Here is a 15,523-nt window from a genome sequence, read left to right as displayed (position 1 = left end):
TCAATACATACTTGCAACTCCCGAAATGCTTCTTTCATCTGCTCTTAAGTCAAAGCAATATGACCTCTACATAGAACAATTTAAAGAATGACCATTGTTGTCCAACGTTGGTTAAATAGAGAGATGCTAGACCAGAGATAAATACCTGAAGACAGAGTTTTGTGCCATTGCTGAAGAAGCCAGCTTGATTTGGATATGATAAAACATTTGCATGATTTATGATTGTCTAGAGCATTTTAGTTGGGTTCATATTTTCTAAGAAGAAATATAGAGGAATCATCTGAGAAATATTACGTATTTCTTAGAGTCTGTCACCTCCTTTTTTTCCTGTAGGCAAGTGATATTTGCTGCTAGAATCGTTTAAAGTAAACAGATCACCTTAAGACATGATGTTCTATTCTAGTTCATTCTGAATCAGGGCACATTTCCAAGATCCTTAAAGACAGTTGTCAAATCCTCGTACCTCCCTTTGTAGTATATAAAGTGAGATGAGGGTCAAAAATTCTAGCCTGGCCTAATCGGTTGTCTGTGTGACTTTAGGATATTTTAATATGAAATGAAATACATTTTCAGGCCTTTAAATCCTAGTTTTGTTTCTCTTGTCAGCTCTGAATAGGTTCACTTTCAAGGATCTCTTTATTACTCCTGAAGTTCAAATTTTATCTTCAGCTCCTGAAACATACAGTCCTCTCTCTAGCATTTTCACTGTAGACAGGAATCCTTTAGGCTCTTACTTTTTTTCTTTCTTTGGAAATCTACTATATAGTAAAGATCTTTTTTTTTTCCTTATAAAAGAACTAATGTATTATTTTAAAGTTTTATTCTTCACACAATGTCTTCATTCTAATCCTTCATGGGAATTAACTTTTGTTCATGGTATAACTTTTGTTGAGAATGTTACAAAACAAGAAGTTTCAGCCATGTGCCTTGTTATATAAGACAGGTCACTTCTAAAGCATGCATAGTTGGTATTTAAAAAACTAGCAATTTTGCCCTATGTATGATTTAAATTGTTGAAATAAAATTACTAACAGGTAGCAATGATATAAAGCTCACAGTTTAAAGAACATCTCTGGTCCATAATCTCATTGATTTTCTTTAGATGACCATCTAAAACAATTATCAATGTTTCTATGATAGCTTTGAAGAAATGAACTCAGAAAGGCAGGCAACTTACCAAGATTTACAAAAAGTGCTTTAGTTTGTATTTCAATTTAATTATCTTGATTTTCCTTTGCATTAGTTCATTATTCATCGAGTGCCCCCTACTTGCTGGCCATGCTCTGTGCTATATCCATGGTACCTTCCCTGGAGAATATCACAGTTTTGAGGGGGAGGCAGAAACAAAAATGAAAAATTACAAGGCAATGTTGAAAAGTTCTATAAGATTAGTGAGAAGAAGATGTCAGCTTCACTGGTGGGTGAGGGGCAGGGTTGTCAGGAACGCTTTTTAGAGGAAGTAATATTTGAACTAAACTTTAAAAAATAGTAAAATTTCTCCAGAAAAAAAAAATGGTGGGAGAAGAGCATCCTAGGTGAAGAAACAGCCCATGAAAATACACACAGTCATGAAACTGCGTTGTGATTAGGAAATAGCTAATAGCTCTGTGTTACTACAGCAGAAGGCTTTATAACGGGCTAGAGGTGAAGGGCAGCAAGGTGAGGGCTGGCAGAAGATGACATAGGAACAACAGGAGGGACTTATTATATAACACTGTACTAATAATGTGGAACCCTTGACAAAGTTTTAAGCAAAGGGGCAAGTGATCAGATTTGTAATATATAAAGGCAGTGATATGGAGAAGAGATGGGAAAATCAATACAGAGTCTACTGAAGTTTTCCAGGTAAGAGTGGCAGAGGAAGGGAGAACAGGGTTGGTTTTGACAGGTATTTCTGAGATCAAACCCATAGGTTCTTATGTAAAAGCTGAGAAAGAGGGAGATTTTGAGATTTCTGCATTGGATTTTTGCTTACCATTTGTTGAGCTGGGCCCATGTGCCAGGAACTATGCTCAATACCTTATATAGCCAATTTCATTGAATCTTCTGGTGCCCTATGAGGCTGTACTATTAAGTCGATCTTGGGGGATGAGAATTCTAAGAGGTGACTTGTCCAAGGTCACACAATTAGTGATTTCTAGGTGGAATCTGAACCCAAGCCTGTCTGACTCTAAAGTCTGGGTTCTAAACACAGATGGACAGAAGATTAATTTAGAGAAGAAGAAAGCATGGAGGTGATTATTTGCTTTGTGTGTTTAGGGATAAAAAATAGGAGAATAGAGATTTGATTTGGGCATGTTGTCTTTGAAGCAACGGTAGGAGAGTCGTGTGGGGATGCCTGGAATCAGCAGACAGTCTCCAGAATGAAGCACCATTGTCTTCCTTTTCCCAGGGCTCTTTTACACCTGGAAATAGTACTTATATCATCGTTCTGTCTGCTGTTGACTGCGTGTATGTGTGTGTGAAGGAACACCTTTATCATTTCCTTATCCTTTTCTGAATAAAGGAAGTACTTTGTCCTGCTGTATTTTCTGAGCAGATATCTCATGGCGTTTATACAGAGGCCTGAGAGCTTGGTGAACTTCTGAAAGGGAAGAATTATGCTTTATGATTTATAAGCAGTAAGCACAGCTTTTCACTTCAGGTATTCACTATCGCTTTCTAGTCACTTTTGGCCATAAATATTAGAGTGTTGTCATTTTATTTTTCTGTGAGAGGCCATAAATTTTGTAAACAAAGGGGACTCACTGACAGTATATAGGAGCGTTTTAGTATTCAGAAATGACAGGGGCACCTACCCATGAAGCAACAGATAATAAACATCGCTTACCCCTGGGGCATCATTGGAACCAACTGGGACCATTCTGTGTTCAGAGTGCACCAAAATAGTGTCAGAAGGCTCAGAGAACACCTGGGTAATAGTAGCATAGCCCTGTAGTCAAGAAACACCTGGATAATATTGTAAGCACTGTGCCAGAGTTTATGTACTAAAACACTTAGGTCCATGGAAATATTACTAGATTCTTATTTGATAAATTCACAAACTTGCGTTGACTGACATGAGAATGACATTTTTTTCTTGCTGTTTCCATTCACAGGTTTTGGCATGGAGGCAACCTTACTCCTGGTAGTTGGCTTTTCCCATACCAAAGGGATGGCTATCTCCTTTCTGGTGCTTGCTGTAGGATTTAGTGGCTTTGCTATTTCAGGTAAAGTGTCCTCTGGATTTCCACATCTTTTCTATAACTCCTGCATGTCTTAGGAGGAAAGAAGGAAGGAAAAGGATATCGTGTCACCTTCTTTAGTAGCCAGCTGTTCCCAAGAACTGGACAGCTGGCTAAGAATTTCATCTAGTGGGGATGACTTTGTAAGTTTGCTGAGGACTGGGCTTAGGAGCCTTGTCAAGCTGTAATTGTCCCTACTTCCTCCATCTAGAAAATAGACACAAAGTGCCTATGACCCCCTGGAGGCATGGGCAGAGGCCCAAGCATGTGTCCTGGGTGAAGTGGCACTTTTCATACTTCAACCCCAGGTCGCCCGACCTAATAGAGGATTCTGTGATGTTTTCAACACTCACCTCCTACTATCACCTCCTCACCTGCTAGTATCAGCTCGTTCGTCATGCAGTTGTGGAATCAGTTTCTTAGAGTGGAAAGTTTCTGTAGATTTTTTTCTATGCCATGACCTTCATTTTCCAAACAAGGAAATGCAGGTCCAGAGAGAGAAAGTGACTTTCTGAACCGGCTAGAACAGGTAGTAAGAATAATTATGGTGATGGCGAGAGTGAATGTTGATCAAGCACACACTCTGTGCCATGGGGCTGATCAAAGCCCTGCGTGTGTATTCGCCCCTGTAATTCTCACAGTATCCCCATTTCAGAAGAGCAGAAGTCCACTCTCTTCATATTATATCTTAGAGTCTTCAGAAGCTCCCTTACAAAACTGGGTGAAAAAGTAAAATCTAGTCATTTTTCTACCTTTAAAACATACTGTAATACTCCAAAGTATCACTTAAAGAACACTTTACGCTTTATAATATCTGATGACATTGTAAAGTAATATCACTATTTTACCGATGAAGGAACCTAAAACTCAGAAAAATTAGGTATTTTTCTATGGTGACACGATTGCAGTTCTGCCTGGCTCTCAGCCTATGCCCTTTCCATCATTCCAGGCTGCCGAGAGTAACACCTCAGAACAGAAAAATATGGCACCTTTGGCTTAAACTACCCCAAAATAGGGGCTTGATCTTATCATAGAGCTGATGAAAAGGAGAAAATGTCTACTTTAAAAGTAGCTTGCTGCTAAGAACCTGGGTTTGGAGGTACATAGACCTATTTATAAAATTTAAAGAAATTGCTATGTTACGGTATTTAAATCCTCAAGTCTCAATTTCTTCCACTAGAGAAAGTAGTAATGGAAACCTCACTGGGTTGTTGAGTGATCTCAAGGAACTGAGATCACTCATGTATAGTCAAACTTCCCATGAGCCAGGCACTGTTCTTGGCACTGGGGATATGGCAGTGAAAAAAAAATCAGAGATTCTGTCTTCATAAATTTTATATTCTAGTGGAAATAAAGCATGTGAAGCCCTTAGCCTAGTGTTAGATGCATAACAAAATTAATAAGTATTCACTATTTTTGTTGAATTACTATTCATTCTGGCCCAGAGCTTCTCACACTTCAGTGTGCATACAAACCACCGTAGGATTTTGCAAAGTGTAGCTTCAGATTTAGCAGGTCTAGAGCAGGGCTTGGGATTCTGCATTTCTAACAAGCTGTCCAGCGTTGTTACTGCAGCTCAGTGGTCCACATTTTGAGTAGCAAGGAGAGGGCAATTATGATTTTTTTTTCCAGTAGGATGTTGAGAAATACCTTCCTTTGATAGTTCTGTGATGCAAAAGAGATTCATATCCTGTCCCCAGAGATACTAAAATATTCGGGTTATCAAACTGCCCCCAGATTGCCAATTAAGCCACACTCAGAAGGAGAGAATCCCAATACCCCAAATCAGAACAGCTGCCATTATTTTTTTAGTGCATACTCCAAGCCAACCATTTTTCAGACACGATCTCATTTAATTCCTGTAGCGACCCTGCGAGAAGGGTATTGCTATGTCCATTTTACCAGTAAGGACCCTGAGGTTTTGGAAAAGTGACTTCACTTGCTCAGATAAGTAAGTGGCTGGGACTGGAATAAAGGTTTGTCTGACTGAACAGTGATACTATGGGGGACACTGTGGCCATGGGGGCAATAATTCCTCTGGATCTGCTATCTGCCAACTTTATAAGGAGTTAATAGGGATGCCAGGGAAGACTGGCACAATCTAGGAACTGATTTCAGACAAGAGAGCGGAGACTGGTGAGATTCGAAAGATAACAAGGGTTAGGTGATGCCTATTTAAGAAATGTCCTATGTAGAGAAGACAGACTCCCCCCGCTGTTGTGCAATTTTCATTTTTTCATATCTGCTACCAAAAAAAAAAAAATCCATCAATACCTCCGTTTCTCAATGATTTCCCCCCCCTTGAACACCAAAATTGTGCATCTAGAAACCTCAGTGGTTTTCCACACATTATCTTTAGCTGAACACAGATACCTGGGCTTTGTATCAGAATATAATATTCAGCCCATCATATTAATTGCTTGTCATCTCTGGGTTCTTTTCTAATAAAGTGTTTATCTCATTCAAATCAACAGTAAGATTAATTAATTTTGCAGCTATTTTATATTCTGATTGTCTGCCACTGTCATCTGAAAGAGACACCATGTTTATTACTAAAAAGCTTTTCTTAAAATTCTCCCTGAGTGGAGGTAGGAAAACAAAACCAGCCCATGTGCCAAATTAGGGGGAAAAAATTTTTTTTAAATCCTATTTTCAGGTTCTTTGCACAGAATAGAGAATTAAAGAGAAGGCAAAGAAAAACAAATACATGAACAAATAAAATTTGCAACCTCCTTCTGTAATTTGATAGCTCAAATTGGTAATTAACTAAACAATTATTTATCGAGTGCCTACTATGTGCCAGACACTCTGACAGTTCAGGGAAGACAGTGGTAACCAAAGCAGATGGACAACCACCCAAAAAGAACACATATGTTGTTTTTCACCCTTATATACCATGTAATGAGCATATATTAATTAACTTAATTCTTACAGTTTTATAAGAATGATTATCCCAGTTTATCGATGAAGAAGGGGAGGTTCAGGAAGTTTAAATCCTTTGTCCAGTTTCGCATCTCAATTAAGCTGCCAGAGGCAGGTCTGTCTGCCTCTAAAATGCACCCCTGGGCAATATTGGCACAATTGGCTCTCAGAGCCTGAAGCCGTTTTTCATAGCCTTGCCCTTCCCCTGCCTTCACTCCTCCCCCTTCATTCCACTCATTCTTTCCTCCTGATAAACAGGCGGATAGTGAGGTGTTGGTCGCTTATATTTTACTGCTCCCAGCCGTGGTATCTTGTGTTGGAAGACCTCAGAGAGGGAGAGGCTTAGCAGCAGCGAGGCAGTAGAAGCAGTACTGGTATGGTAACGGTACTTAGTGTAGTAACAGTAGTTAACGTAGTAATGGTAGTTAGTGGCAGTAGTGGTAGTTAGTAGAGCTTAGCTATTTGCCAAGAGCTCTTGCATACATACTTCCCCTGGGTCTAATATGACAGCATCTTTATGACTTAAGTAATATTGCCCCCACATTAGAGATGAGGAAACAAAAACCTAAAATGACTTAGGAGCTGGAAATAAGATCTGAATCCAGATTTACAGATTCTAAATCGAGTATTTATGTGAAAGTATTTTGTAAATTACAGAGAATTCTGCCAATGTCTGTGCAAATGTTTATTATCAAAAAAAGCACCCTTTCCATTATGTCACGTGGCCACAAAAAGCAGACTTACCTATGGTGGCCTTTTGGGAGTGAGTTGAGGGCTAGGAGGGAGGATATTATAAGGCAGGGTTTGGTCCTAATCACACTGAATGTGACTGTATGATTATTTACTCTGTATAAATGCAATCCAGGCTTTCAGCTTTTTAGTATTGTCCAAAACACTATTATTTTGGAGTTCTGAACCTACAAGGCACAGGCGGCATAGTTTTCTGCAGGGAGTAATGATGGTAGACATTGCTAATCAATCCCAGCACGTTTTTCTGCTTTGTGCAGACACAACCTGACAAGCCTCTCGGTAGAGGTATCCATTAGTCATATGCTAGAAGAAACCACATAAATTGATGAAAGTTGGGGGAAAGTTATGTATTTTCCAAACTGTATTTGAAATTCTGTTCTTGACTCTCATTTTGAGGTTTTGGCTTCACTGTAGGTTTTAATGTCAACCACCTGGACATTGCGCCCCGCTATGCCAGTATTCTCATGGGCATCTCAAATGGAGTGGGAACCCTCTCTGGAATGGTCTGTCCCCTCATTGTCGGTGCGATGACCAAGCACAAGGTAATGGTCTCCTTTGGGGCGGTGGGTTACAGTATCAAAGGACTGAAATACCATGCAAACTTAGGGGCTCAAGACCCAGTGTGTAAAGGCGTATGTCCTTGACGTTTGTTGAGTCATTTGAACTTCTGTTTTTCTTGTCTTTCTTTTTTTTAAAAAAAAATTACTTGTTGATGGCAACAGGGATGATTAACTTTGGTTCCACATTTTCTTAACTGAGAAATAAAAGGTGCATGTGTGTGGTGGGGGTGAACATCATAAAGACTGTTTAGAGATACAGGAAGAAATTGAGGCAATCAACTCAGGATAAATAAAAAATTACTCAAGATTGTTTTATAACTCTAAGTAATTAAACTTTGTAACCCGTTTTAATCTATTGCTTAGCATGTTCCAGCATAAAAATATTAGTGCTGTTATACTTCCTTATTATGAAAAAATAAAGAAGACATTAATGACCCTTCATAAGAATCTACATGGGTGTGGCACTTAGTCATTATTGAACCTTTGTGTATCTAGACCAGGGTGGATAGTAGAGGAGGATTCCAGATCCATCCAGAGCTCAACCATAGACCATTTAATCTCTGTTTTTTTAATCTCTGTCATTGAAAAGGTTTCAGGATGCTGCTTTCTGCAAATAAGAATTTTTTGATGCATATGGAGTTTTTACTGTTTTTTTACTGAAGTTTCTACTGTTTTTTAGTTGGATTGCCTGTTAAAAATATGACTTCAGAAATTCTTTCAGCTTCTTGGAGAAGAAAGTGTGGGAAAACTTTTCATTTTTTTTTTGACATAAAAGAAAGTTGGGATTTGGAGGTTTTTATAGGCAAAGGATCCACCTTTTTCCCCTCTCTTTTGATGAGATGATAGGATTGGTAACATGACTATTACATCTCAGATACCATCTTCCCTTAACTTTAAACACAAGTTCTCATTATTTTGTGATACTATTAATATATTTTACACAGAAAATGGGATTATAAATAAGCTATTCACAGTCAAGACTGAGCATCAAATTTTTATGTATCCAACAGCAAGCAAAAAGGAGACCTTTGGTATTTAAAATGATGGCTTTCTAAAGCAAGTTTAATTTAACCCAATAGGGTGAGTTGAAACCCCATTTGTGTATTTAGAAGAGCTGTGAAATGGTGCTGCATGTATTTTACATGATAATCATTTTGTAAAGCATTTTTATAAATTAAAAAAATGCATATTCCCTGTAGTTTTAACTTTCATTTTTTTAAACACTCAAGTTCTGTTTGGATCCTGGGCATGCTTCTGACATGTCTTTCCAAGAAGCAGAGCAGTGCCTGTGGGGTGACCAGGTGCTTTTGTCCCCGAACATGCTGTTGATCTCTGTTAGGGGTTAAAATATTAATTGGTGCTGTTTCCTTGTTTAGACCCGTGAGGAATGGCAGAATGTGTTTCTCATAGCTGCCCTGGTGCACTACAGCGGTGTGATCTTCTATGGGGTCTTTGCTTCCGGGGAGAAACAGGAGTGGGCTGACCCTGAGAACCTCTCTGAGGAGAAGTGCGGAATCATGGACCAGGATGAATTAGCCGAGGAAACGGAACTCAACCACGAGAGTTTCACAAGTCCCCAAAAGAAGATGTCCTATGGAGCCACCACCCAGAATTGTGAAGTCCAGAGGAAGGAATGGCGAGGACAGAGGGGAGTGACCCTTGATGAGGAAGAGCTGACATCCTACCAGAATGAAGAGGGAAACTTTTCAGATACATCCTAATGTCTGAAGGGCACTTCTGTCTTCTCTACACCTTAGAACCAGAAAGTAACCATACCTGTTGCCTTCCCCATAGCTCAGCTTGCCAGAGGGTCAAATATAGGGACACTGGAGGTAGGGGAAGAGGAGAGGAATTTAATCAGCAGTAGAGAAAGAGAAATATTATGTTGCAATGACTTACGGGTATGGAGCTTATTCTAAGTTGACAAAATGGGTACATATATATTATATATATATAGATTTTTTTTTTTTTAGTTTTGATTGGCAATTGACTCCTCTCAAACCACTGAACTTATTCAGAAAGGAGAGACAATGATTCAGAAAGGAATGAGAGAGACAATGCCATGTTTTTTGAAGAAAATGGGAGGAAAGGGGGATATTTGGCCTGGAGCAAAGACAACAGTCACTGCCACTACATTTCTGAGAACAACCAAGCAGAGGAGGGTTTCCTATTCCTAGCAAAGACTACTGTTCCCGGAGGCCCTGTGTTGTGCTAGGTGCTTTATAAACATTCTCATTTAATTTCCATACCGTGTGACATACGTTTCTTATCCCCGTTTTACAACTAAAGAAACTAAAACAAGAGATTATCTTTCTCAAGATCATTCTGCCAAGGCCAGAGCTGAGATGGGTGGGGTCCAAAAATGGGTGGCAGTTTTGGTGAAGAAGGTTTCACTTCAGGGTAGAGAAGACAGTTTTAATAATGAAAACTGAAAATGGAGTGGGTGTCCTGTGGATACTTCTCTATTTTGTCAGGCATCAGGGATGGGAAACATTTGGGTTGATGTGGCAGAAAACATTCAAACATTGGACGAGGGGCTAGATTCAAAGACCATTAGGTTCTTATATGATCTGAGGAGTCAAATGACTCTGGAAATCCATAGTTTTTTAAATAGTAAGGGTCACAGACTATATGACAGATTCAAAGAGATTAAAGAAAAAGCTAAGCAAGATAGCAAATTTTTAGGAATCTGATGGTCAGAATGGCTGAGAAGAAGTAAACAAGGGTTTGGCTATTAAATTTCAACCCTTCATAGTATCAAGAATGTTGTTAAATAGTGTCCTAAATTACTTATGAATCTTTAAGACATTCAATAATTTAAGAAGTTTGTTCATGCACTTTATTAGGCAAAATTCTCTTGAAAGAGTCTTGTGTTTAAAAACAAAATGTATGTCTTTAGCCATTTCTGCTAGTGATATTAGGAAACTTGATTAAATTATACAAAATTATAAGTGAAGTATTCTTAATGACCCTATTTGGAATGATATACAGGGACACCACAATAATATAGCAGTAGTTATACAGAGAAATACTAGAATGAAAATTTCTGGGACTAGACTCATAGTGTTGAAAATTCATATTTGATTGCATAAGGCAATAACATGGATACTCTTTAGATATATTTTGAATTTTAATGATATTTTAAAATTTACTGTTGGTATGTAAAGGGTTGTTTGAAAATAAAATTATTTTCCTGTTCATTTGTTTTGGAAATTTTATTTCTACTTTCAGAAGAATAATGTAATATTGTGGGTAATTATAGATTTACTTATAATTCATTATTGTAAAATGTTTTTTCTAACTTCATATGTATATATGTGTATACATATGTATATATATATATACACATATATATATATATAATTTTTTTCTGCTCCCTAATTGTACCATCAGAGTTGTAGTGTATTTTATAAAAATAATAATTTTGAGAAAAGAGTTGCCTGATTCTCCATTAAATACTATTAAATATGTCATTAATATATAGTTTATGTTATTATATATCTTTAAATCTCTTTAATGAGTGAATCCATGTGAGTCCCTTAGAACAGTTTCTGTCATGTAGAAAGTGTTCAGTAAACACTAGCTATCATCACCGTTATCATCTTTTAACCTTTTGGGAACTTTTCGGTTGAAAAGAAAGCATGCTATGTTACTTTCATCCGTTAGCCACAGAATTTGTTGTGAAAGTTGTGCTGTTTTCTTAGTAAAAAAGAAAAAAAGAGAAATTATGGTAGCCAGTGTTTTCTTTTTCCTTCTAATAAATATAGTCAAATAACTGTATATTAATAAAGTCAAATAACTATATATAAAAATAAACATCACGGTAATCCTTAAGATGATATTGTAGATTGTGACACTGAGTTGTATTTATTCCAACATTTAAAGTCAGTGTCAGATGTATAAATTCCACATTTTGATAAATCAAAGCATTTAGGGTACCTGTAACTTGCCCTTATAGTATTAAAAAAAAATGGAGCCCTGCATCATGGTGTTAAAAACTATAAAGCACATTATTTTCTTGTGATGGGTATTGTGAAAGTTGCATTGAACAGATAATTACAACTGAACACCAGGCATGCGTAATTTGCAAGTCATTGTACATTTTGCTACAACTTTGTAGATTAGCCTTTGGAGGCAAACCATGGATTCTAGCAAAGGGAAGGAGGCATGAGGATTCAGGTTTGACTGGTTCTTTTTAAAGAATGAAAATTTTGGAAAATATGGAGAACATGACAAGAAAAAAAATTATTCAAGAAATAATAGCACATTTGTTATCCCTGCCTGGATGATAAATTCAACAGGTAAAAATTGAAATCTGCTATTTTTATTTCAGACTGCCTTCTCCCGACCCCAGCAAAACTGTTCTTCCTTCTGTTTCTTAACTCAGTTAATTGCATCATCCTTTTGTGGGAGCCAGAATTCTTGAAGTCATCTTTGGCTTTCAAAAAAGTACCCCTTTCTCTCTTCCCTGCCAAGTCCATTTAACTTTATTTTCAATCTGTGGCTCAATGTCTTACATCAGTTTTGGAAATTTTTTTAGCCATTATCTCTCATGATATTGCTTTTGCATTATTCTCTCTCTATGTTCTTTCCCGAGTCTGGTTAAAGGGATGCTGTAGGCCTCTTACCATCTCTTCTGTATTTTCTAGCCCTTTGCTTCTTTCGGTGTCATTTTGAATGTCTTCATCTGACTTATTTTTAAATTATTTCTCTCTTCAGCAAAGTCTAATATGGTAAAAATCTACCCATTGTCATCTTAGTTTTAGTTATTGTCTTTTCTGTTTTAGAACTTTTATTGGTTCTTTTTCAATTTTGTTTGTTGTGTCTTTTAAAAAATATTTCTAGTCTCTGCTGAAATTTTCAATCCTTTATTTTTTCCCTTGGAACATAATAGACTAATTATTTTAAAGTCTGGTCACTGTCCCTATCTGGAAAACATGTAATTCTGTTCCTATTGTCTATTAGTTTTGTTGATTCTTGTTCATATTATCTTATTTCAGTTTGTACCAGATTTTCTTTGACTATGTCTGAAATTGTATTTGAAAAATTGTTTGTAGAAATGATTTTAGGCTTAGAGTAATGTTTATTTGTTTGTTTTTGTTGTTTTTTTCTCTCTGCAGAGAGGATTTTTGTTTGCTTCTTCCAAGAGCCTGAAGGCATTAGGAATCTGGGATCTCTTTCATCCAGTTACAAGGCCTGAGATATTCTGGAACACCCAGATGATTTGAAGCTGAGCTACAGGCAGTGGGAAGGCTCTTTGACTTTCAAGTCACCCTTATTCCTAGAGTACAGAACTTCACGGTCCCAACCCACACTACTGTGGGTGTTTTCATCAGCATCCAACGTTTGTATCCATACGAGGCCATCAAACTGCTCAGCCGTCAAACACTGCCTTTGTTACAATTAACACGTGCTCCCAGGAGAAAAGTGGCCTCAAATGTCAGGCTCCCTTCTCTGGATTTTCATCTTCTCCCAGACAGCCAGATGGTAGCCAAGTGATTTTCCACTTCCGTACTGGCTCTCCAATGCTTTTGAGCACACATTGAAAGAAATCTATGTTTTCTACTGTGAAGGTTGGTTTGAATTGCCTAGTCTGCCGTTAATGGACGCTGAAGTCCCTTTAATTTTATCTTACCAGTTTCTCTCAAACTGATTTATTTTCCTAGATATAGTAATTAATTAAACCCCTAATCTCAGTGGTTTACTACAACAAACGTGTGTTTCTCTTTTGTCTTACTAGTTGAGTGAGGGCTGGATTGGGTGAAAGGAGGCTTGTTCCAGTCACTGAAGGATTTATTTGTGACTCCACTTACCATCTTGTAGTTCACCATTTGGAACATATAACCTTTGCTATCACCATGAAAGGGGGAGGGAGAAGGAGGCACTCTGGCTTTTCACTGCCTCACTTGGAAATGACACTGCCATTTTTGCTACTAGGCCAACGACCTACTAGCCATGTAGCCCCCAAACCTAACTTCAGAGGTGGCTGGGGATTAAAGGGTAATGTGTGGATTACTGAGTAAACACTAATTACATCTGCCACTCAGCTCTAGCCTAGGTTCAGGGTCTTACAAACTCTCACTTGACCCATTGAAATAATCTCCTAACCCCAAGTGCCATAAATGATGTGACTCTGCTATGTGGCATTCTGCTTGATCTGAACTAGATGTAGGGAGCAAATCTTATGGGAGGGAGCTTTGCGCCCCATCCAGCAGAGACCATAAGGATGTCAATTCATTAGAGTAGAATAGAGTCTAGCCGATTGAAACTTGAGTTAATAACCACATGGACCAACTTGAAGGGCCAGAAAAGCTGAACTTTTCTTTAGGTTTCATGTGTTACTGTGTCCCAGGTCTTATGCTCAGCCCTTTGTATACATGAACTCATTTAGTTCTCATGGCAACCCAATGAGGAAGGTTCAGCTATTTATTCCCAAGTATTTATTAACAAATAAATGGTGTTTCAGAGGAGAACTTAAACTCAAGACTCCCATGGACATTTTAAATCTTAATTCTTAGTTAAATCTTAATTCTTAATTTTTTTTAAGGGAGGCACAGCTCATTGTGGCCCATGCGGGAAGTGAACCGGCAAACAAACTGACAAACCTGGTGTTATTAGCATCACCCTCTAACCAACTGAGCTAACCAACCACCCTTAATTCTTAATCTTTAATCTGTTCTCCACTGTTTCTCCTGGCTGCAGTAATTCCAGACACATGCATTCCTCAAGGGCAGGAAAATGTCCTAGTTATTTCAATAAAGTGTGAACAAACGGATGGAATGAGCCTTGGCAGTTTAGTCTGGACCCACGTATAGGGACTGGTGAAAAACCAGATGAACAGGTGAGATCCCTCGTCTTCTCAAATGAGGGACTGGAGTTAGATGCAATAACCAGGGGCCCCTATGTTTTTCCTGTTTCTCTGGCTACACAGACGGTAAGATAGGAAGGCTGAACCCATACTGGGTGTATGTGTTGGGGAGTTGGGGAGGGGTTGCCAGAGGACTGAATTTCTCCCAGAAACCCTGGGTATGGGAGCACAAACACTGTCCAGATGGTCAGCACGTGACCTGTACAACATAGGTGCTCAACGATACATTCTTTAAAATCTGAAGTGGTGCTTAAGGAAGATTATGCAAGAGATGACATTCAGGATGGCTGGTGAAGTATGGCAGGTTAAATGTAGGTAGTTATATTTGCATTGTAAAATCATAACAAAGGAATAAAAGAAGGCATACACTTTCCAGGACAAAGAGAAAGGAGGAGCAAATCACATTTAGGAAGCTGAATGGGGATATATCAGTCCTAACTGACATCAACAGAAATATGGGAGGAAAGAAGGAAGCTGTTTCATGTCCCTGCACTCAGGGAAGCTGCAGAATTGAAGGCTCCAGCTCCAGATTCCTCTGAAGGACAGAGTGAGTGGGCAGAGTGAGGTTGGAGGAGGGGAGCTGAAAAAACAAGGATTGGTTGAAAGTTAGAGCTACCAGATTTAGCAACTCTGCAGAAAGTGCATATAAGGAGCAGTTATAACCCCAGAGTCTTTTCAACCAGCTCAACTAAGAAAGTGCCCCTCCCAATACCTAGTAGAAAATAGAAAGTTTATTTTTTGGACAGGGGAATCTCTGCATTCAAGAACACCTGTCAATGCTGAATGTATGCTCCAAAAGTTAGAGATTTTGGTCTATTTTGATCACTGATGTATCTCAAGTACCTAGGACAGTGGAATTTAATAGCCACTTGGTCAATATTTGTTGAATGAATGAATGAATGAGTGAATGAATGAATGAACTTTACTAAACACAGAGAAATATAAATTTGCATACTAAACACTGAAAAATTTCAGCTGCCTCCATGGCTGAGCTTCCAAAATGCTGGCAGTCAGGCTCACAGTCCCTAGGCAGGAGATTGGAGGATTCACGGGGTAAAGGGTGGGAACTCTCTAAGAGAAAGACTTACAGCCATTGACCTTTGAAGTTTTCCCCATCAAAGTAAGTGAATCCCTGCCTGATCACTCCCTATGGAGGCCTCCCACCAAGCCCTGTCCATGGAAATAGAAATTCCATCATT

General features: G+C 38.4%; 1 protein-coding gene across 2 annotated transcripts in view; it reads left to right on the top strand.

Moving 5' to 3' along the window:
- SLC17A8 (solute carrier family 17 member 8) overlaps positions 1–9,282 on the top strand; it is a 35,805-nt gene extending 26,523 nt beyond the window's left edge. For both annotated transcript variants that reach the window (XM_081058870.1, XM_081058869.1), the window contains 3 exons: positions 3,099–3,209; positions 7,311–7,438; positions 8,833–9,282. In XM_081058870.1, coding sequence (XP_080914996.1) covers positions 3,099–3,209; positions 7,311–7,438; positions 8,833–9,177 — 584 coding nt within the window. In that variant the 3' untranslated portion in view covers positions 9,178–9,282. The remainder of the gene's footprint in view (positions 1–3,098; positions 3,210–7,310; positions 7,439–8,832) is intronic.
- Positions 9,283–15,523: the final 6,241 nt, after the last annotated feature.

This window comes from Rhinolophus hipposideros (genome assembly GCF_964194185.1).
Source record: "Rhinolophus hipposideros genome assembly, chromosome: 9".
NCBI lineage: Eukaryota > Metazoa > Chordata > Mammalia > Chiroptera > Rhinolophidae > Rhinolophus > Rhinolophus hipposideros.
This window is presented reverse-complemented; position numbering and strand designations above follow the sequence as displayed.